The sequence below is a fragment of the Lutra lutra genome, chromosome 2 (assembly GCF_902655055.1).
Source record: "Lutra lutra chromosome 2, mLutLut1.2, whole genome shotgun sequence".
Lineage (NCBI taxonomy): Eukaryota > Metazoa > Chordata > Mammalia > Carnivora > Mustelidae > Lutra > Lutra lutra.
This window is the reverse complement of record NC_062279.1, coordinates 109,753,904-109,778,177: the sequence shown is the minus strand read 5'-3', so window position 1 is coordinate 109,778,177 and position 24,274 is coordinate 109,753,904. Positions and strand designations below refer to the sequence as shown.

The following is a 24,274-nucleotide window of genomic DNA, read 5'->3' as shown; positions in this document are numbered from 1 at the left end:
ACTACTTTTAGGGTCTCTCTTTGCTTAGAGGACCCCTTTCAATATTTCCTGTAGATCTGGTTTGGTGTTTGCAAATTCTTTCAGTTTTTGTTTGTCCTGGAAGCTTTTAGTCTCTCCTTCTATTTTCAATGATAGCCTAGCTGGATATGGTATTCTTGGCTGCATGGTTTTCTCGTTTAGTGCTCGGAATATATCATGCCAGCTCTTTCTGGCCTGCCAGGTCTCTGTGGATAAGTCTGCTGCCAATCTAATATTTTTACCATTGTACGTTACAGACTTCTTTTCCCGGGCTGCTTTCAGGATCTTTTCTTTGTCACTAAGACTTGTCAATTTTACTATTAGGTGACGGGGTGTGGACCTATTCTTATTGATTTTGAGGGGGGTTCTCTGAACCTCCTGGATTTTGATGCTTGTTCCCTTTGCCATATTGGGGAAATTCTCTCCAATAATTCTCTCCAACATACCTTCTGCTCCCCTCTCTGTTTCCTCTTCTTCTGGAATCCCAATTATTCTAATGTTGTTTCATCTTATGGTGTCACTTAACTCTCGAATTCTCCCCTCGTGGTCCAGTAGCTGTTTGTCCCTCTTTTGCTCAGCTTCTTTATTCTCTGTCATTTGGTCTTCTATATCGCTAATTCTTTTTTCTGCCTCATTTATCCTAGCAGTGAGAGCCTCCATTTTTTATTGCACCTCATTAATAGCTCTTTTGATTTCAACTTGGTTAGATTTTAGTTCTTTTATTTCTCGAGAAAGGGCTTTTATATCTCCCGAGAGGGTTGCTTTAATATCTTCCATGCCTTTTTCAAGCCCGGCTAGAACCCTGAGAATCGTCATTCTGAACTCTATATCAGACATGTTACCAATGTCTGTATTGATTAGGTCCCTAGCCTTTGGTACTGCTTCTTGTTCTTTTTTTTTGTTGTGAATTTTTCCGCCTTGTCATTTTGTCCAGATAAGAGTATATGAAGGAGCAAGTAAAATACTAAAAGGGTGGCAACAACCCCAGGAAAATATGCTTTAGCCAAATCAGAAGAGATCCCAAATCGTGAGGGGGGAGAAGGCGGATAAAAAGGGGTTCAGAAAGAAAAAAAAAACTATTAAAAAAAGAAAGCCGATAAAGAAAAAATATAAAAGGGAAAAAATATATATATATATATTAGATAAACTATTTAAAAAACGTTAAAAAAGAAAACGGTAAAAGTTAAAAAAATTTAGCAGAAGAAGAGAAAAAAAAATTGAAAAAGAAAAAAAAAATGAAATTAACTGCAAGCCTAAAGAATCATGGGGAGAAAGCCATGAGTTCCGTGCTTTGCTTTCTCCTCCTCTGGAATTCCACCGCTCTCCTTGGTGTTGAAACTGCACTCCTGGGTAGGTGAACTTGGTCCTGGCTGGGTTTCTTGTTGATCTTCTGGGGGAGGGGCCTGTTGTAGTGATTCTCAAGCGTCTTTGCCCCAGGCGGAGTTGCACCGCCCTTACCCGGGGCCGGGCTGAGTAATCCGCTCGAGTTTGCTGGGTTTGCTTTCGGGAGCTTTTGTTCCCTGAGCGCTTTCCGTAGAGTCCAGAGGGCGGGAATGAAGATGGCGGCCTCCCGGTCTCCGGCCCGGAGGAGCCGAGAGCCCGGGGCCCCACTCCTCCGTGCGCCCTCAGAGAACAGCGCCCAATGACTCCCGTCACCCTGGCCTCCGGCCACGCTCCGAGCTGACCGAGCCTGCAACCGGTTCAAGGTAACCCCGAGCTTAGAGCTCACTCCTCGGCTCTGTCTCTGTAGCCGGCTTCCCTGTTCTAATACCGGTAAGCTCTGCGACACTCAGACACCCCCGATCCTTCTGTGACCCTATGGGACCTGAGGCCGCGCTGACCCCACCTGGACTTCACCCCAGTTAAGCCTCTGGAGCGATGTCCCTCAGCGGAACAGACTTTTAAAAGTCCTGATTTTGTGCTCCGTTGCTCCGCCGCTCGCCGGGAGCCAGCCCCTCCCCCCACGGTCTATCTTCCAGTCGCTTTGGATTCACTTCTCCGCCAGTCCTACCTTTCAGATAGTGGTTGATTTTCTGTTTCTAGAATTGCTGTTGTTCTTCTCTTCAATCTCCCGTTGGATTTGTAGGTGTTTGCAATCTTTAGATAAGCTATTTAGCTGATCTCCCACTACCTGAAGTAGTCTCAGCCTGCTACTTCTCCGCCATCTTGACTCCTCTCATACTCAAAATTTTTTAATAAATAAAGAAATAATTGTGTTTTGCTCATTTGTCTGGCTTCAACCATAAGAACAAAGCTGAAGACACCCGTAGATACTACAGATTCGTAAAATCAGAGTCAATCCTACAGTTATTATACTAATAGCAGTAATAATAATAATAATGATAGCAACAAATTTTCACATCCTGATCTCATTTATGCTTAACAGAACACCATGGACTAGATAGGCCAGATATTACAATGAATAAATCAAAGAGAAAAGAAAAATCTGGGGCGCCTGGGTGGCTCAGTGGGTTAGGCTTCTGCCTTCAGCTCAGGTCATGATCTCAGGGTCTTGGGATCGAGCCCCGTGTCTGGCTGTCTGCTCAGGGGGAGCCTGCTTCCCCCACTCTCTCTGCCTGCCTCTCTGCCTACTTGCGATCTCTCTCTGTCAAATAAATAGACAAAATCTTTAAAAAAAAAATGAAAAGAAAAATCTGAAGAATACCTAGATCCCTAAAACACAAACCATAACATTAACTTTAGTAACTTTTCAAAAAATAAATAGAAAATATTAAATTACTAAGTATGAATTAATATTAATCTGAATATTCTCTTCAGATTTTTCCCATTCACTGGTGAATCATGGCATCCAGGGTTTATCATAGTCTCTTAGAACTGAAATATTACATAATTCAGTGTTCCCCAAAATTGTTCAAAGGAATCACACAGGGTGCTGTGAGTGTGTGTGTCTTTTTGCAGATCCCCTCCCTTGAGATTCCAATTCAGTAGGGCTAGGCTGAGGGCTAGCAATCTGTGTTTTTAATAGACACTCCAGATGATTCTTACACTTGGTAAATTGGAAATCATAGATCTAGTTCAAATGAGGAAATTCAGTGATGTTTCCCAAGGACCCACCACTGGTTGGTGTTTGTGTTGGAATTAGCAGCCGAATATTGTCCTTTCTCCTGCCTTGGTCTGAGTTACAATCTTCATTTTACTTATGTAACTGATTTTAGATTATTTTTATTTTTTAAAAGACTTTATTTATTTATTTATTTGAGAGGGAGAGTGATCGAGAGAGCACAAGCAGAGGGGCAGGGGAGGGGATGGAGGAACAGAGGGAGAAAGAGAAGCAGACTCCCCGATGAGTAGGGAGCTCCATGCGGGACTCTATCCCAGGACCCAGGATCATGATCAGAGCCAAAGGCAGATGCTTAACTGACTGAGCCACCCAGGCACCCTATGTAACTGATTTTAATTCCACTTCCCTCAAAACACTGTTCATTTCTTTTCCTACACTGTTAGCATCATTTTGTCAGCCCAGGGCCTGGGTAAGTATCTGTAGACCTGAAATGTAATACAGTTTTTTTAAAGAATGAAAGACTTTGAGAATCAGTGTTGGTGGAATAGTCATTCTATATTACCACTGGAAATGATAAATCAGTTAAGGTTTTTCAGACCTGTCAGTGACTCTGTACACATTGGTATGTGGTACAATCCATGGATTTGAATGTCAGCAGGGTATGCATATTTGAACAGCTAAACTTGCCCCTGTGAAAATCTGTGCTGTTTATTTTGGGTGCCATTCAGCAAAAGGGAAGTGCATAGAAAACCAAACATCATTTCTAAGGAATACAAACCCAAAGACAGCAAACAGATCACAGCAAACCAATCAGAACCTCTGACTACTCAACCTTGGGGATTCGTAAGGGATCTGCAGAAATTAGGAAGGAGGACAGAATGTTTGCAGCACACTGATGACTTTTATTAATGACTCCAAGAACTGGTTCAGAGGTCAGTTAGGACAAGCAGGTTTTGATTGAAGTAGGCAGCAGAAACAGAGTATTTCAAAGAAGCACCTCATCAGAGGCTCTGAACTGGTGGGAGTGGCCTCACAGAGGTCAATGAAAGGAGAAAGCGAAGGTCCCATCCTGGGGGCAAAGACTCACAGGACCTGGATAACACAGAAACATCCTGCAACCCGATTAACAGCAAATCCTTGTCGTCTCTCAAGCCAACATGGTACCCTGCTCTCCCCACCTCTGGTATCCAGCTCTAAATCCGGAGATAGACTGAAGGTTCACAGGACAGACAGTGAAAAGGGAGCTCTGGACCTGCAGGATTCAACACCAACATGGAAAAAGAATGTAGATTTAAACTGACAGACCTGGGGCACCTGGGTGGCTCAGTCAGTTAAGTGTCTGCCTTTAGCTGAGGTCATAATCCCAAGGTTCTAGGATCAAGTGCCATTGGGCTCCCTGCTGATCAGGGAGCTTCTCCTGTTTCTCCTGCTCCCTCTGCTCTTCGCCCAACTTGTGCTCTTTCTGTCAAATAAATAAAATCTTAAAAAAATAAATAAATAAACTGATAGACCTGATGGAAGAAAGCTTCACACTTCCTCTCACTGCTCCCCTCATAAACTCCTGATAAAAGTCATTTATTACTGCCTTTCAAGGGGCTGACTTGAGCGGTAACTTGGGTTTTAAGAAGGTAGGAGGTTTTATTTCATTCTAAAAGTCCATCTCCATCTCTTGGCTTTTTGTTTTTTTTTTTTTTTTTTAATTACTGTACGTGAAAGGGCATATATTTAATTTGAGAGTAATCATAGCTTTCTTCTCAGCATATTCATTACTGTCAACATTCAAGGCAGGTGAGAGAGACACCAAGTGACCCAGAAATAATACATCTGGAAAGGGGAGCCAGAGAGGTGAATTTTAAATCTTAATTCTGTAAGACAAGCTCTGGGGCTCAATTTTGCTTCCTGGAATACGTGAGTGAAGTTTGCCACCTAGTCCCACAGCGGTGGTGGACATGTGTCATCTAAAGCAGAAAGTAGCCCCTACCTAACCCTCAGCCCGATTCGCGTCATCAAGCTTAAGAGGTCCACTTCCAGGTTCTCGGGATACTGAGACTAGAAGATTCTAAAAAATTGTTTTGTTTCTGAACTGGTGGGAGTGGCCTCACAGAGGTTTTTAATGTGCCATGACACTTTCTGATGCTCCAAGAAGGTAGGTGGTGAATATCACCAGAATAATAATAGCCAACATCTTGGGTGTTATCACTAGGGTAGCTCATTGGATGCATTATTTCATTTAATTGGGTAACACTGGGAGGTAGGGGCTCTCGGCATTTTCACCGTATAGAAGAAGAAACTGAAGTTTAGAGCAGTTAATTTGTCATAGTCACGTGGCCAATAAATAACAGATTTATATTATTTATATGTAATAAAGTCATATCTTTCTGGTCACAGAGTCTAGCTTTTAAATATCATGCTATACTGTTTATTTCCAATTGAATTTAACAGGAACTCTTACCAGGCACTGTCTCATAGTTCAACTGTGTTAAGAAACCCATTCTAGGAAACACTGCTCTAGGCATGTTCACCCTAAGGCCAGATTCTCTGCATTCACGTTCCAGGAACTGATTAGAAAGTGGATCCCTTTAACAAAGGAGCCAAGAGCCTACAGAGAGAAAGAACAATCTCTTTAATAAATGGTGTTGGGAAAACTCGTACAGCCACATGCAAAAGAGTGAAACTATGCTACTATTTATACCATACACAAAAATTAATTCCAAATAGATTAAAGACTTGGATGCAAGACCTGAAACCATAAAATTCCTAGAAGAAAACATAAGAGCTAAGCTTCTTAATGGTGGTCTAAGTGCCATCTTTATGGATCAGACTCCAAAGGCAAGAGTAACAAAAGCAAAAATAAACAATGGGACTACATCAAATAAAAGCTCTGCACACCATAGGAAAGCACCATCGACTGATAAGGGACCTACTGAATGGGAGAAGATATTTGCAAACCAGGTATCTGATAAGATGCAAATATGCAAAATGTACAGAGAACTACAATTCAACAACAAAAAAACCAACCCTATTTAAAAGTAGGGAGAGAATCTGAGTCAACATTTCTCCAAAGGAGACCTAAAGATGGCCAAAAGACACATGAAAATATACTCAACATCACTAATTATACTAGGGAATTGCAAATGGAAACCATGAGATAACACCTCACACCAGTCAGAATAGCTATGAGAGTCAATTATCATATGGTTTCACTTATTTGTGGAGCATAACAAATAGCATGGAGGACATGGGGAGTTAGGAGAAGGGAGTTGGGGGAAATTGGAAGGGGAGGTGAACAATGAGAGACTGTGGACTCTGAAAAACAACCTGAAGGGTTTGAAGAGGTGGGGGGGTAGGAGGTTGGGGGAACCAGGTGGTGAGTATTAGAGAGGGCACGGATTGCATGGAGCACTGGGTGTGGTACAAAAACAATGAATACTGTTATGTTGAAAATAAATTAAAAAATAATAATAATTCAGCCAAAAAAAAAGTTAAAAAAAAAAAAAAAAGAATAGCTATTATCAAAAAGACAATGAATAGCAAGTGTAACAAATGTTGGTGAGGAGGTGAAGAAAAAGGAAACTTCATACACTGTTGGGACTATAAATTGGTGTAGTCACTACAAAAACCAGTAGGCAGATTCCTCAAAAAATTAAAAGTAGAACTACCATAGGAGCCAGCTATTCCATTTCTGGATATTTATCAAAATAACACAAAAATGTTAATTCAAAAGATATATGCACCCCTATGTTTACTATAGCATTATTTACAATCACCACTGTAAGAAAACAAATGGAGTGTCCATCAATACATGAATGAATAAAGATATGGTACATAGATGTACAGAACGGAATAGTACTCAGCCACAAAAAGTAAAATCTTGCTATTTGTGACAGCATAAATGGACCTAGAGGGTATTATGGTATGCAAAAAGTCAGACAGAGAAATTCTATTCCTATCTGGAATGAGGAAGGAAGGGAAGGGAAGGGAAGGGAAGGGAAGGGAAGGGAAGGAAGAAGGGAAGGGAAGAGAAGAGAAGGGGAAAGAAAAGAAGGGAAGGGAACAGAAGAGAAGGAAAAACAAAAGGAAAGAAAAGAAGAGAAGAAAAGAAAAGGAGGAAAGAAAAAAGGAAGGCAGGCAGGAGGGAGGCAAAAAATAAAACAAACATAAATGCAGAGAACAGACTAGTGGTTACTAGAGGGGAAGGGGGTGAACCATTTGGGATGGATGGTAACTAGACTTGTGGTGGTGATGACTTCATTATATGCAGATGTCATATTATAAAGCTATATACCGAAACTTACATAATAATAATAATAATGAGTTTTTAAAGTGGGTCCCTTTAAATGGATTCCTACAATTACATCATCTGGATAACTGAATCTCTAATTTTATAATATAATGCACCCCATATATATGTATTCCCTATATCTAGTGTATTCCTTCCCCATTTTTAAAGCCAGTGGTGCAGACTCTTCAAATTTCTCTCCACTTACACTGTCTTCTTCCCCCTTGCATGTTCTTGCCTCCCTCTTATAAGGACACTGATGATTACCTTTAGGATCCACTTAAATAGTCCAGGATAACCACCCCATCGCAAGATCACATTTGCAGAGTCCCTTTTGCCATATAAGGTAACATCTACAAGTTCCAGAAATTAAAACATAAACATAGGCTGCATTCAGTCTATAACAATTAATAATGTTGAGCATCTTTACATGGACTTAATTAGCATCCTTATATTCTCTTTGGTGAAGAAACTGCTTAAATCCTTTGCCTAGTTTTAGCTATGTTATTTGTTTTCTTACTGTCTCATTTGAAAGATTTTTAAAAAATACACTTTGGGGGGCGCCTGGGTGGCTCAGTGGGTAAAAGCCTCTGCCTTCCGCTCAGGTCGTGATCCCGGGGTCCTGGGATGGAGCCCTGCATCGGGCTCTCTGCTTGGCGGGGAGCCTGCTTCCTCCTCCCTCTCTGCCTCCCTCTCTGCCTGCCTCTCTGCCTACTTGTGATCTCTGTCAAGTAAATAAATAGAATCTTTAAAAAAAAAAATACACTTTGGATACAAGTGCTTTGTCAGATACGTGAATTGCAAATGTTTTCTTCCAGCAGGCAGCATGTCTTTTCATCCTCTTGACACTGCCTTTGGCAGAGCAAAAGTTTTCATTTTGGTGAGGTACAATTTATCAACTTTTTTTTCTCTTCTGTTTATCATGCTTTTGGTGTCATTTCTAAGAACTGTTAACCCCACGACAGAGATTTCTCCCTTTTTTTCCCCTAACAATTTTATAGTTTTACATCTTAAATTTAGATCTATGATCTATTTTGAGTTCATCTTTGCAAAGGTAGGTGGTTCAGGTTGAGGTTCATTATTTTGCTCATAGGTACCTACTTGGTCCTACATCATTTGTTGAAAAGACTATCCTTTCTCCACTGAATTGCTTATGCACTTTTGTTAAAGATCAAATGACCATATTACCTCAAGTCCATTTCTGGACATTCTAGTCCATTCCATTAATATATGTATCTATCTCCTGATTAATACCACAGCTCAGTGTAACTTTTTAAAAATTCATAAAAATGCAGTTTTATAGAACAGTGAATCCTGTTATAAGGTTCCTGTGCTGTAGGTAATCCCTCGTCTCAAATAAGCATGTTTGAATATCTCTCATCCTGTCGGCATAAAATATGCTCAATTTCATTTAAAGACTGCTGCTACCAGACTAAACTGCTTTCACCAACATTAAAGCATTAGAAAAGTTTTTCCAGATGTTCACACATACCCTCAAACACACACATGATAAGACTTAGAAATACCTATTTTTATCTGTCTTCTGTGTTTTTCTACTATATTTCCTACTCTCTGCTGAACATTTCCAGCTGGTGATATCCCACAGCCCTAAAAGTCCCTGTGCATGTGAAAAATTGAGATTATGCAATACCTTCTGATTAGTCTATGTTTACTAAAAAGACTGAATGTAACATAAGAATTAAAAAATTTGGCTTAAATTTCAATGTTTTGATACTTAGATAGCTGTCAGAGACAAACATATTTCACAATTATATTTATGTCAAATGGAAGAACTTCCTTCACTGGCTGTATACACAAAATAACAAAATACATCATTCACAGATTTTATTGAATTAGGCTAGCAAATCTCTATCTTCCTAGATTTCAACCAGTAAATGAAAACTAACCAGAAAGTGTCATATTTTCTATTTTTACCAATTAAAAAGAACAAAAATTATTTAGAAGTTTTTTTAAAGTTCCAAAAACTCTGCTCACAAGGTTGTTGTTGTTTTATAAGAGTGCAGACGTAAGAATTTTTAATAGGTGGCATACTGACATTAGGTTGTTCAATAACCTAATCACATAGCAATGGAGATTTTTCTAAACACCTGTTTTCAAGTGCTCTCTTCATACACAAGTTTCTTAACATCAGCAGTTACTTCCTCATTGTTAGAACATCACCTTCAGTTTGAAGGGGAATAATGTCTGATTTTATTTTTTTGAGTGGCATACTAGTAACATCTATTTGTCATCACAGAAAAGGTAAGACAACAACAACAAAAACACACTGAAACACTTATTCTTTTTTAGAAAGAAAACTATGGGATCCTGGGTGGCTCAGTTGGTTAAGTGTCTGCCTTGGCCTCAAGTCATGATCCCAGAGTCCTGGGATCAAGCCCCACATCTGGCTCCCTGCTTGGCAGGAACCCTGTTTCTTCCTCTCCCACTACTTCTCTTGCTGTCTGTCAAATAAATAAACAAAATCTTAAAAAAAAAAAAAGAAAAGAAAAGAAATAAAAAAGGAAAAGAAATAAAAAGGAAAAGAAAACTATGTAACACTAGCTCTCTTGCGTGCTTTGCCTTGAGGATGCTCTATGGCAAGCCTATGGAAAGAATAGGTTCATGGTTACCCCCCCCCCCATCCAATACAAAGTATCACAAAGAATCCAGTTTAGTCTTGTTTTAGAGAAGTCAAGTCATCAGTGATATCCCACTGCACTTTGTGCAGTTCTAGTTTAAATTTCTTGACAACACTGCTGCCCTGGGAGACTGCCAAGGACTGTGGTATAGGGCCGGCTGTGATCTTACCTAAGAATCTTTTTTGCTGATATGCCAGTAAATTCAATGGTTTCATTGGCACTGGGTACACTTCTACTACTTTTTTTCATAACACATTTGTCAATAGATAAAGAAGTCATTGACTATGGGGGAAATTTCCTCTCTGATGCATTTTTCCTTTATTGGTTAATGAAAAAGTATTCATTCCTTGTGCATTTCATTGTTGAAACAAAGACGAATGCAAGAGTGGCTAAGATCACTAGCACTGGAGACAGAAAGCCCCTGTTGATTGTTTCCCAGCACCACTAATTATTAGCTGTCTGAAGTTTAGCTCATTACTTAACCTCTCTGCGTATCGGTTTCGTCATCTTTAAATGGAGATGGTAATAGTACTTACCTCATAGAATTATTATGAAAACTAAACAAATTATTTCATGCCACATGCTTAGAATTTTTCCTCACATATAATGAGTAGTCATTTAAGTGTTGACTATTACTTTCTGGAAAAAGCCATAAGCCAAGCTATATTTAGAAACATCTTTATTTTTACTCAACTCCATAATTTTTATAATACTTTCTCTTCAAAATTTCAGTAATGCTTTCTGTGAAGTTTTCAACAATGTTTGCTGACAAAAGAACACATTTTAATCTGTTGTTATGCGGTTTTCCATGTATTATTTTAGCTGTGTTCTACCACAGCAGGAAGCAGGAGAAATACGAATTTCACTAATAGTAAGAGGCTTTTCTATTTTTGTTGTAATGTCAGAAATCTTGAGAGCCTTCTAAATTTTTGTCATTAAGCTTAGTAAATAGAGTCCTATATATCCAAACTTTGAACACAGCTGTAAAAATCAGAAAAAGTCATTTTGCATTCCTGGATACTCATTTTAAAATATCTTGCTTGTCCTGAAGGCTTCATGTTACCGTTAGCTAACATTTCAAGGCAAATTTTACACCTGTGTGGTTCATCGCTAATATTAATAAATTTAATCCAGTTTTCAGACTATCTTCTTATTAAGTTTTTTTCTTATTTTTTGTCAAGTCTAAAGAGACTTGCATTGTTTTTGTCTCTTATGCAACCAAGAAAGAGCTTATTCTAGGAAAAAGAAAAGTGTCCTTCTGTTCTTCCCTCATTATTCTCTTGAGCTTGAATTAGTAGCATTGTCTGCAATCTTTAGTTCCTTTGCAGGAAGGTTTTTAAGCCACTTGTCGGATTTTGTCAAAGTTGGTTTTGGTAAATCCAACTAATATGGTCCATAAGTCATCAGGTAAACACTCCACATCTGGCTCTCTGAGCTGGGAACCCCACTGTCCCCTCAGGAGACCCTGGGCATTTGGATCAGTGATATTAACACTGTCATTCTAAACACATAATTGATGTTCAGTAGACATTTGTTGAATTGATTTGAATTAACTTATTGGTATAATTTATATAAAAGGAAACCTTAGTCCTACTTTCAAGGTGCTTTAAATATAAACAACTAGACATATTAAGAGACTTAACCTAAACCAACCTAATATTATTAATACTTTTAGGTAAGGGAGAACTAATCATTACACTGGTGGGCTTTCAACTATCAGTCATGGGAGGTGGCACATACATGGTAAATTTTATGAGTCCAGGGTCCTGAGTTCAAAGTATTACAGAATCCTAGTGAATTACTTCGCCCCTCTGGATCTCAGCTTCTCAGCAGTAACAGGAGGCCACTGGATACATGATCTTCTAGGTCTTTCTAATCTAACATTAACAATTCAATTCCTATCCTGCTGGTCTTACAGAATTCAATAGTTTCCTTGTCTGGAACATTTTGTGAAGAAGCCTAAGTTTGTGGTAAATTCATAAATAGATGCTATTCACCTTAACTCCTATTTTCTGTGAAATGTTTTCTTCTTTCTGCTTCTCTCAACTTCAAACACCAAGTTAATAATGTGTCACTATGAGCTCTACAAAAGGAAATAAAACCTTAACCTGAAAAAAACAATGCCCACCCTTGCCGTGATGTATGCTCAGCCCTCTGGATGAAGTCTAGAAAATTCATCAAACTGATTACATCTGGAAAAAAATTATTAGAGGTACAAAATGTGGTGTGGGTCTCATCTATAACTAACACAATTATCTTCTTTAACTGCCTTTAAAAGAATGTTTCCCAAATTGCAAAGTGAAACAAATAAATATTTGCCTATGGATACTACATTCTGAGCATCCCTAAACAAATAGATAAAAACAAAAGAAAATCAAGAAGTGTTGGTCTCTAGATGTTTTCTGAGTCCAGTTTCATTGTTCTTATTAATTCCACCCTGGCCAGTACTTAGTCCTAGGCCCCAGCTGCATGCATAGCTATAGAAATAGAGAGGAAAAATGCTTCATATAATTTCTTCAGAATGTTGAAAGCAAATATGACAAATAGAATAATTACTTGGGAAAAAATAATGAATTGGGGATTTTGTGCCATACTTTACCATCAAGGATAATGACAAATAACAGAGAAGAGTGGGTAAGATGATGGTGAGGCCTTGTTCATCCCAAGACACTAACTTCAGATTTCTTTAAGCATCATTACAAATTTGAAGAAATGGCATTAGAAAAATTTCACAAAGCGAAGATGTTCCTAATGTCGCAGCTTATGGTCTTTGGTAGAAAGTAACAGCTAGTATCTAGTGGAAACTCACTAAATCAGGCAAGATTGTAAGCACCTTACATGAATTAATTAACTGAGTCTTCATAAAATCCTATGAGGTAAGCAGGGGCAGCTCATATCAGCTACATAACGGACAGAACCTTACCCATTTAAAAAACTGAGACCTAACACAACCTGCCAGGCACAGCACATCGACAGAGGGTAGGGGACGCTTTCATGCAAAATAAGACAACAAGCAAAGTGACACCAGAATCACCTGTCTGCAACTGCCCCCCATTTTTGGTGACAAGTTCAATTCACTTGGGTAATGCACCAACCACAACTCACTCTGCTTAAAATGTGTCCTTTGGGGATGCCTGGGTGGCTCAGTTGGTTAAGCAGCTGCCTTCGGCTCAGGTCATGATCCCAGTGTCCTGGGATCGAGTCCCACATCGGGCTCCTTGCTTGGCGGGGAGCCTGCTTCTCCCTCTGCCTCTGCCTGCCATTCTGTCTGCCTGTGCTCGCTCTCTCTCTCTCTCTCTCTGACAAATAAATAAAAAATCTTAGAAAAAAAAAATGTGTCCTTTGTTTCAAAAATGACATTTCATCCTCTCTGTCGGAAGTGATAAAATCTGGTCATTTCATGTGCACCGACCAGGTTTACGTTAAAGAGGGATATTCACACACAGTGTGCTTCTTTTTGGCTTTCTTTTCCAGAAGACAATATATCAATACTGAAAGACAGTATAGGCATCTGGGTGGCTCAGTCGGTTAAGCATGTGCCTTCAGCTCCAGTCATGATCCCAAGGTCCTGGGATTGAGCCCCACATTAGGCTCCCTGCTCAGTGGGGAGCCTGCTTCTCCCTCTCCCTCTGCCCCTCCTCCGCTTGTGCATGTGCTTTCTCTCTCTCTCATTCTCTCTCTCTTTCTCAAATAAATAAATAAAATCTGAAAGAAAGAACGAACGAAAGAAAAAAAGAAAGAAAGAAAAAGGAAGGAAGGAAGGAAGGAATGAAGGAAGGAAGGAAGGAAGGGAGGAAGGAAAGAAGGATGGAAGGAAGGAAGGGAGAAAGAGGGTGCCTGGGTGGCTCAGTTGGTTAACCGTCTGCCTTTGGCTCAGATCATGATTCCAGGGTCCTGGGATAGAGCCGCATGTTGGGCTCTCATCAGAGAGGGAGCCTGCTTCTCCCTCTCCCTCTGCCTATAGCTCCCCCTGCTTGTGCTCTCTCTCTCTGTCAAATAAATAGATAAAACCTTTAAAAAATAAAAAAAGGTTAAAAATTTTTAAAAAAGAAAGACAGTCACCTATATCATCTTTTCTTGGGCATTATTGGGTGCTTTTTAAATAAGTTTTTTTTTTAGATTTTTTAAAAATTTATTTATTTGACAGACAGAGATCACAAGTAGGCAGAGAGGCAGGCAGAGAGAGAGGGGAAGCAGGCTCCCCGCTGAGCAGAGAGCCCAATGCGGGGCTGATCCCAGGACCCTGCGACCATGACCTGAGCCGAAGGCAGAGGCTTTAACCCACTGAGCCACCCAGGTTCCCTATTGGGTGCTCTTAAATGCATTGAAATTTTAGATGAAAATTTTTCTTCATATACCTTTTTTTTCTTCTTAGATGAAATTGCTGCCATGATTCATTAGGATAACCAGGACATATCAAAGTTTCAGTTTTTTTCAAATTTGCTTTCCAAAATACAATAAACTTTTGGATCCACTTAGAGCTCTTAAAATTCTCAACGATGTTGCTTGAATCTAAAAGATGTACATTTCTACATACTGGACAAATTAATGTTAAAGACAATAGCCTTTGCAGTCTCCCTGCAGACCATGGAGAGGTTAAATTCCTTTTTGTTGCAAATTCTACAGTAAACAGAATAACTATATACTTCAGAGGGAGGGAGAAAAACACCAGAATATTCCTGGTAGCTCTTGCCTCTGTGCCTCTTAAGGGAAGGGCCTGTAATACATAGGATTGGTATCAGCAACTACATAGTATCAACTTTGATCCTCTTTCATTGATCTGTTTATACAAGGATGGAATCTACAGGAGAAGAAAGATCCTTCTTCAAGCTTTTGAAATTTTAACCAAAAAAGTATTGAAATAAATAAAATATAGTATTTCTCAACTGCCACACCATGTGCGGAAGAACTAGGCAGCTGCCATGATGTTGTTGGGACTCTCTGTATCCTAGCAACCATCTATCCACAGAAAGAACCACCTCGTGAATGAAATCCACTTACATATACAAAGCTGATCAAAGGCACACTGATGGGCTGTTCCAAAGGGAGGAAAGAAGGTAGTGTTTTTCTCTGAGCCCGCTATTCTCTCCTGTCACTGCGAGGGGGCTTGCAAATAAATCAACAATTACCATGAGTCATTGTCACAGGGGTCTGCTGGCTCTCAAATGCCTTCACACTCACACAGATTCCAGGGGACTAAGTATCCTGGGAAATCCTTGGGAAACCCAGACACTGAGAGACATTAGCATGGTTAAGCCAGGCCTGGGAGAATCAGAAAACCAAGGTCATAAAGTGAAAACAGGCACACACACCAATTCAAACTTCAGGCTTAGGAGGAAGGTCAAGAGGTGATGAGAGCACAAGTTTCTGCCTAGTATTTGGCTGAAACAACTGAAGTTTTCCATAAAAATCTGCTTTCTGCTCCTCTTCCTGTACCCTGGAAGGTTCTTGCTCAGACCTGTACCCTGATTTTACACATACCTCATAGCACAAATAATGTATGTCTTCCTTGTAAGGGGCAAGGAGTTAATGATTTCTTTAGAGTCTTCTAGCACGATAGATAACATCCAAGGAAGGACTGGGCAAGGACTGGGTGAGGCCATCTTGTCCATATTCCAGACCACTGGGGTTAGACATCTAGGCGCCGAGACCCGCTCGCTCCAAGTAACTTATGGAGGACACCCAGGCCTTTGTCCTTGATCTGACCAGTTCCTGGATGCCTGGGAGGTAACGTATACCAGACCACAATCCTCAGTAAAAACCCCAGACCCCAAGCAAATATGAGATTCTTCTTTTCCTTTTTGAGTCTCACAGCCTCTGCCAGTACCTGTACTTCCTCTATCTCTTCAATAATTCTGCTCTCACTCCCTCAAAGCTTGTGTTTGATTTTTGCTTTGCATATACCCAAAGACCCTCTTGGCTGGTCCTGTGGGACCCCTGCTGGGTTCTTGGATCCAGCCTGCCTACAGCAAAAGAAAGCAATCAAAAAATACATGGAACAAATAAAAATAAAAACACAATGGTCCAAAATCTTTGGGATCCAGGAGCACCTGGATGGCTTAGTCGGCTAAATGTCTGACTCGATTCAGGTTCAGCTCATGATCTCAGGGCTGTGAGACCAAGCCCCACATTCCGCTCTGTACTCAGTAGGGAGTCTGCTTGAGATTCTCTCCCTCTCGCGCTCCCTCTGCCCCTCCCCCTCCTCATGTGCTCTCACGTATACATGCTCTCTCTATCTCTCTTTCAAAATAATTAAATAAATCTTTAAAAAAAATCTTTGGAATGCAGTAAAAGCTGCTACAAGAGAGAAGATTACAGGCCTACCTCAAGAAGCAAGAAAAATTTTAAACAAACTACCTAACCTTATACCTAAAGGAGTTAGAAAAAGAGCAAACAAAACCCAAAACCAGAAAGAAGGAGATAATGAAGATTAGAACAAAAATAAAACAGACTTTAAAAAAATAATAGACCAATGAAACCAGGAGCTAGCTCTTTGAAAAGAGCAATAAAATTGATAAGCCTCTAGCCAGACTCATTAGAGAAAGAGAGAGGGAGAGAGGGGACACAAATAAAATTAAAGAGGAGAAATAATAACCAACACCACAGAATTAGAGGAGTTATAAGAAAATATTATGAAAAATTATATGTTAAAAAATTGGGCAACCTGGAAGAAATCAATAAATTACTAGAAACATATAACCCTCAAAAGTGAATCAGGAAAAAATGGAAAATTTGAATGGATGGATTACCAGCAATAAAATTGAAGCAGTAATTAAAAAACTCCCAACAAACAAAAGTCCAGAACCAGATAGCTTCATGGCTGAATTCTACCAAACATTTAAAGAGTTAATATCTATTCTTAAACTAGTCCAAAACATAGAAGATTCTGAATTTATGTGAGCCAAATTACTAGTCCATTTGCTTTTAATGGAAAATAATTAGCTGTTCAATTCTGAACAAAAGCAAAGAATTCCCACCTTCCAACTTCTAAACTGAAATGTCAAATATTTGGACAACCACAACTTGTTCAAAATTCATTTAAAGAATTATTTTATTATTTCTTTATAAGCCCACAACAACTTTAAACATCTTAGAGAAACTGGTTCTAAATACAAGAAAAAAATATGCAAGAAATTTAAATAATCATTTTCAAGTAGCTTGTTTTTGTTATTGTTATTAAAATAAAATTATTACAGGGGCACCTGGATGGCTCAGTGGGTTAAAGCCTCTGCCTTCAGCTCGGGTCATGGATCTCAGGGTCCTGGGATCGAGCCCCATGTCGGGCTCTCTGCTCAGCAGGGAGCCTGCTTCCTCCTCTCTCTCTCTCTCTCTGTCTGTCTGCCTGCCTCTCTGCCTAATTGTGATCTCTGTCAAATAAATAAATAAAATCTTAAAAATAAAATAAAATAAAATAAAATAATTACTGGTAAGAAATCTAGCAAGCAGATTTAATTGGTGCTTAGTGCAATTTTTATCAGTTGATATCACGCAGAAAGACAAAGACATTGGAATTGCAGTTCCACATGGACACTGACTAAAGTCAGTTTGATGTGTTTTTGTATTTTTAATAAACATTTCTTCTGATTACAAAAATACAAGTTATAAATGTTGAAATTATTTTGACTACTTTTTTTAATGTGGTAAAACTATCATCAAGTTTTTCAATGTGTCATTTTTTTCTGTGTGTAAAAAAAAAGAAAATTTAATTATTGTAGAAGAAACCAAGCCACATTTAGAAAATATTACTACTATTGCCACCAATAAAAATAATGTTAACAATGATAAAAATACTGATAGCAGCTAAGATTTACTGAGAGCTAATTATAGGCCAGGCTCTGTTTTATGCACTTTTTTTTTTAAGCACTTCTTATGTATTAATTTAGTGGTCCTGGACCGAAGCTGTTCATTATGCCTGTTGAAATTGCCAAAGGAGAATAAAAAAGAAAATGGAGCCTGGATTTCACCCCCAGAAGAGACTCTGACCCAGATGGCCCCGGGTGGTAACCTAGACACTGGTGATTGTAATGTGTGGTCTGCATTGAAAACGAATACATTAACATAATCCTGACAACAACAATTTTGAGGGTGTTTGGCACTAAGGAAAAAATCTCTGTTTTGCACTAAGAAAAATGAGACTCCATTCACAAGCAGCAGAACTGGTGTCTGAACCCCGAAAACTTAAGCTTTTTTACCACTAAGCTTGATGGCCCCTCAAAAGCCCCAAACCACTGAGTACTTGAGGGGGTGGTTTCATTCACATGGTATGTGTAGAAGATCATTTCTATAATTTCTTTGCTGTTAGATTAAAAAAAAAAAAAAAAAAAAAAAAACTTTTGCATAACCTTGGCTGAAAAAACAAACAAGATTCTGATCTTGGAATTACTCTGCTTTGCACAGGACTGGGAAACTGACCAAGCCTTAGCCAGTGCTGAAATCAAGGCTCTCACTGTTTACGGCTAAGAGCGATCTTCCCAGTTGGCTAACTTAGTACCCCCGGATCCCTCCTGCAGCCAGCTGTCTCACGGTTGGCCTGTGTTTCTTCCTCACCCTTTATTTACTAAGAAAGTTCAGATAAATAATACAGGTACACATGGCAAACAGGAAAAGTTCCTTTTTTCAACTGATTTTTCTCCTCCAGGGCAAACAGGCTTGAAATTTCAGAAGCCACTTGCCAGCAGTTTTCCTTATTGCTCTTCTCACCTAACTCTAGCTCAAATACGGCTAATAAAATACATTCAATTAAAAAAAAAAAAAAAAGGCAGGAAGGATGGTGGAGGGTAGAATGAAAAAACCCAATTCCGTGTTATCAAGTGGCTTACCCGGCTAGCAGTCACATGAATGACAACCTTGCATAAAGTAACCTGAACTTTGTCAAACCACAAAGCATTCTTCCTGCTGGCCAGAGGTGGTCTGGCTCAATGCCAAAGGCAAGTAAAAAGGCCAGTAGAACTTAATTGGCCGAAAAATAGATAGCACTGTATCTATTTAGAGGGGAGGAATACTATCCTCTGAAATGCAGGGGGCACAGGGTGTGACCCAGGCAGTTATCGGCTAACATGAGATGTGGAGTGTAAAGCAGGGGGGTTTAAACCAGTGACTTGCAAGGGAGCAGAGGCAGAATCACCAAGTGGCATCCAGACATTCTACACTCTCTGGGGTCTGTGCCATGTCACAGGACTGTTTAAATAAGACACCTCCTGGTATGACTTGATCAAAGGGTTTTAGTCAAGCCGTGGAAGGGCCAAGGGACATTATTGAGCACCACCTGCAACCTCCATGCTGGGTGCATTTTATATGTGTCATCTCACGCCATCCCCGTAACAATCCCGAAACGGGGGTATACTTAGTTCCCAGCAACAATCTAGTCTTGCTCAAGTATTCAATAGGTAGAATGGATTTGAAAGGAGGTGTGTTTGCTTCTAAAGCCTTCCACTTTGACACAGTCCTGCCTGACTCACTGTCTCTAGCCTGGCCTTTAGGTTTACTTGGTGCAACCAGCCTTAGTGATGGCAGCTCTGAGCCACCTGCAGGGGCAGCGAGGAGCTCAAGGCAGAGGCTCGTTTGCAAGCAGGAATCAATCAGTTTGTTCCCTGAGCCTCTAAAGGTATGTGCAGCAGTTCATTTCTCTAAATTTTTTTGCTCTCTCAGATTCTGCTTCTTGACTGGCTCCTACCATCTCCCCTCACATCCCATGCAGAAGGCAGAGCCTGTCTCGGGACACTGGCCAACTAGTCTCAGAAAATTCTCCTGCCCCAGAGAGTCTCCAATCCACTTGACATAACTGTCCAAAAGTTTTTACTTCTGCTCCAACAGCTGAGGAACTGGTTCGTGGGGGCCCTTTTGCCTTTTGTCACCCCCTTTTCGTAGTTATTCTCTAGGACGATGTGATTAGCAGCTCAGGAAGAGACTTCTCATTCATTTGGGAAGAACTTATAGAGAACATATTATGAAAGCAGAAATATTCTACGTGCCAGTTGACACAGAGATCACTAGAACTCAGTCCTTCCTTCCAGTACCCTTCCAGTAGGGTTCTGCTCATTTGTTACCATGAGCACTACCTAGAGACAGTCTTAAGATTTGGAGCAAGAACACCTGATTTCCTCATTTGTAACTTCATTCATGGGAGAGCCAGGGCACAAGCCGAAGTCAGCAGCTTGACTCAGAATTGTTCTCTTATTCCCATTAATTTGCGCTGTCTTCCAGAGGCTTCTCTTCTGGAAACTTTACTGTGTTTTTCTCCCTCTACCTCTTTTTCGGAGCCATACCACTTTTTAGGTCAGGGCAACAGAAAAGGTATGTCAGGGGAGTTTATGCCCTCTAGTGATTGGAAATGGCTGCCTTGTTTCAGCAGCAGGTTGGAGACCCACCCAAGGAATAAATAAACCAAATCAACAGTAAGACAGGGAGAGAAAGAAGAAGGTGGAGAGAAGGGGAGAGGGGAAGGGGAGAAGGGGAAGCAGGAGTGGGGAGAGAGAGAGATGTTTTTCAGGCAAAGTTCTCAAGCATGATGATTCTTTGCGTCTGGTAAAAGTTCCATTTCTCCTTGATGAAAAACCCATTTAATAAAAGTTCCATTTCTCCTTGATGAAAAACTCATTTCTTAGCAGTGCTCAAAGTTTCAATGCACCTGTTAGTCAAAAACTGAAGTTGCCCTCAGAGTTCAGAAACAGCAGGAGAAGGGAGAGAGGAGAGGAGGTTGAACTTGAAACTTGGCTTTCAAAATGACAGAATCACATTAGTTCCCTAGTCCCTTCCCATTTTTCATGAGTGTTTTAGCAACTTCTGAGTTCTTATACAAAGTTATCAGAAAGAAGGATTTTGTTTTAACTTTATGGCTTATATAGAAACAGTTTCCCATAAAAATCCATCTGTTTCCCCAGCTTCCAATATAAAGCTGACTAGCCAAGTGAGTAGATACTCCTCATGTCAGGATAAATACAGCAGTTTACATGAAAAGAAATGTTCAGTTACTTACAAATGAGACATATTCACTCAAACACACAAAAACAGTTTGAGAGCCGTGAATTTTTATAGCTGGTAGCAGATTACCTCTAACAACCAGAAAGAAATGTACTTGCATTAGAGAACAAAAATTACCCAAATATACCCACCCAAAGACAAATCAGAAAAAAACACCCAAGTATACAAAACAGAATGGACAGGTATATGAAGGCAGTTTCTGGGAGGATGTGAATTCCTTTTTATGAGATGACTTACCCACACAAGTAGAATTTCCCTTTCCTGGGGGAGAGGCTTCAGGGCAGTTCCAGTGTTCCAGGACTGAGAGACTAGCAGAACTACATTTAAAAACTACCGGCAACAGAATGACTAGGATGAGCAGCATAATCTTGATGGGCTTGAACTTTCAACAGAAAATCACTTGACTTTGCTTGAGCATAGCCCGGGCAGAGTGGGTACGTCTGACCCCAAGCCTGTCCCCCTGGGTTGGCCTGCAGCCCTGGGGCATCTTTCGCTCTGCTCCTTTGCGGTAGTCCTCCAGCTCTTCCTTCTTCAACTCAAGACGATGGCCTGCAGCCTCTCAGGGACCCCCAGGAAAGATTTCTTTATCAAAGTTCTTGGGAAGTCAGTAAGAAATACCTGACACCCGTATGACAAATTTCACAGTTTCACGGCCGCTGACTTCTAAAGGCCTGCTGCTGACTTCGCTGTGACAGGCAGAGCAGTGTAGGCCACAGTGAGAGAGAGAGGAAAAAAAGGAAAGTGATGGAAAGTTCCGACCGACCCTTGCTGAAGCTGAAAAAGAAGTACAGAGATAGGATTCCTCCCCAAGCATAGTTTCTCTTTTTGCAAAGTAGAATGACTCCCTTTCCTTTTTAAAGCCCTTTTGGCTCCACCTCCTGTCTCCTTTAGTGACACTTGAGTGAGCCTCTGTTTGCAAATGTGCGTGTGGGCAATTGCTAGCTGCAGGAAAGCAGGGATGGCTGCCAGGGAGGAGATAACTGGCAACTCACCATAAATATTCCGGGCAGAACCAGGGAGAGGGCAATTAGGGGGCTGTGGAGTTGCTCCTGGTGTCTAGGAGGTGCCTGTGGGAGAGTGGCTGTTTTAATACCTGGAAGGATGGCAACAAAGCTAAACCGGGCCATACAAATCAGTGGTGAACGACAGTGCGGCTAATTAAGACTTGGAGTAATCGATCATTCACATGAGCCGTATTAGAACAAAATGTCAACACCAGCACACATTCCTGGAGCTTTATCTTTTTTTCTTTCTCCTGTATATTTTATAGCGGAATTTGAGAGATTATTCTTTCCAAATCAAAGGGAAATCCCTGAAGCCAAATGAAGAGATACAGTATGCACAGACACCTTTTCTTTCATCATGAGCAAAACAAAACATCAGAAGGGGCCAGGAGTGCAGGGAAAGGAGTGGGTTGTTATTACAGAGTCACGTTGGAAAAAATAAGCTAATAGTGCAGAATCTGGGAAGCACTGGAAATCCAGCACAGCGGACTGCTGTCCCTTCCCAGACAACTTGGCTATCTTTTCACATATCGGGGGTAGAAAAGAAAAGCTTGAAGTCCCCATTATTGCCCCCTCGGTTGTTTTGTCAGGAACGCACCCGAAATAGGCAGCTCAGGCAAACCGTTTATACCACATTTGATGAACAATGGAATTTTCTTCCCATTTACTTCACCCTGGAAAACAAGTTTTCGTTTAAGTTGCCCAGATGTAGTGTTCCAAGTGCTAGTCAAAATGTAGATAAAGCGATAGTCACAACAGTCAAAGTAGTGAGCACCCATTCTGGGAGAGAACGGGAAGAACTCCAAGCCTTTCACTCATATTTATGTCCTCATCATTCCTCTGATACTGGGTCACTTTCTGAAATGGCTAAAGTCAGGGTTTTTCTGATTTTAGCCAGCCACGGCCAGACAGCTCTGATTTCTCACAAGAGAAGCAGACCCTGGCAGGCAGCAGAAGTCACAGGGGGGAATATATGGAATATTCCATTGCTTTCTGGACTCACTTGGACTCGAAACTCAGAATGAATGTCCTCCAATAACCTGCACTAAGTTACTAACCTTGCTAAGCTTCCCCTTCAGCAGAATGCATTGCTAGTGTTACAGGGGACGAGGACTAGAAGGACAGTCAAGCACTGGGCTGAATTAGTGGAGAAAGGAGGAATGATATGAGCACAGATATGAAGTAATCCACAACTATATTCTATTTGGATGTGAAATCTCTTCTTATTTTTTGGTCGTAAAAAGGCTCAATTTCCTAATTACATGTCACCTGGGCTAACAGGGTCATTAATGTTGAGAATAAGCCGCTTAGGAGATGATGGAGTCAGCATGGCTACGGTGGAAGTCAAGACTGGGGACTAATGTAAGAGATTAAGCTCAGCTCATCCACAGAAAACCAGGGTTGCCCAGATAGCAAAACCTTAAACGAGAGCTATCCATGCAGAAAGGACTTGCAGAGATATTTGATTACTCCATATTCTTACTCCTAGATAAACCTGAACTTCTTCTGGGCAAATGAACATTGCCCGTGTTTTAAAGGTGCCCAGAAATCAGTTTGATGGGCCAAATACCCATTTTAGTTTCTGGGATTGAGTCAAATTAACTAATTCATTGGTTAATTAAACATCTATGTGTGATAGAGCCCTATACACAAAATAGAAGTCATGGCCCCCTAAGTTCAAGAGCTTGCTTAGGGGGATTAACAACAACAGAAAGTAGTTTGTGAGTATGAGCTAATGAAAGGCCAGTCACCAATGATTCCAGAGGTGTCAGGAAAGAAGGGGCAACTGTCGCAAACTGCGGACTGGAGCACGCAGTGAAGCTTCGGGAGATAAACAGGAAGTCTCAGATCAGCGTGGAGAGAAGGAAAGCCAGGCTGACCATAGGACATGGAATGGGAATGGACAAAGAAAAATAAATGCTTATTTATGAGGTCCTTAGATCCTGAGGGGACAGAGATGGATGGGAGGAAACCCTGCTGGCATGTTAGTAAGAGAACGGGGTATTAATGGCAAGGAGTCAGCTCCAAATGTTTTTAAGCATTAAGTGGACATCAGTGGGAGAAGGGAGGCTATTGGGAGACATGGTTATACGTGCTGGTCACCATTCTTACTCTGCAGATAAAATTTTCCTATTGAAGCACAAAGCACCTAATTCTCCTGGGTTACCCATTTGCTGTATGCCCAGCTGCTGTTCGTCATCACCATCACCACACCATCAAGGAACCAGGCATAGGTGAAGTACATGCTTTATTCACATCACCTCCAATTTTCCCCACCACCTCACCATTCACAAATGAGGACACCAGAGATCAGAAAGTCTGAGAAATTTTC

General features: G+C 40.5%; 1 protein-coding gene across 2 annotated transcripts in view; it reads right to left on the bottom strand.

Moving 5' to 3' along the window:
• EGF (epidermal growth factor) overlaps positions 1 to 21,778 on the bottom strand; it is a 108,599-nt gene extending 86,821 nt beyond the window's left edge. Inside the window, exons 1-2 of one of the 2 annotated variants that reach the window (XM_047718213.1) lie at positions 21,176 to 21,276; positions 5,493 to 5,639 (exon numbers count right to left, since the gene is read on the bottom strand). In XM_047718213.1, the coding sequence (XP_047574169.1) occupies positions 5,493 to 5,556 (64 nt within the window). In that variant the 5' untranslated portion in view covers positions 5,557 to 5,639; positions 21,176 to 21,276. Of the gene's footprint in view, positions 1 to 5,492; positions 5,640 to 21,175 lie in introns of both variants that reach the window. The other variant, XM_047718212.1, reaches the window with a different exon arrangement.
• Between the last annotated feature and the right edge of the window lie 2,496 nt (positions 21,779 to 24,274).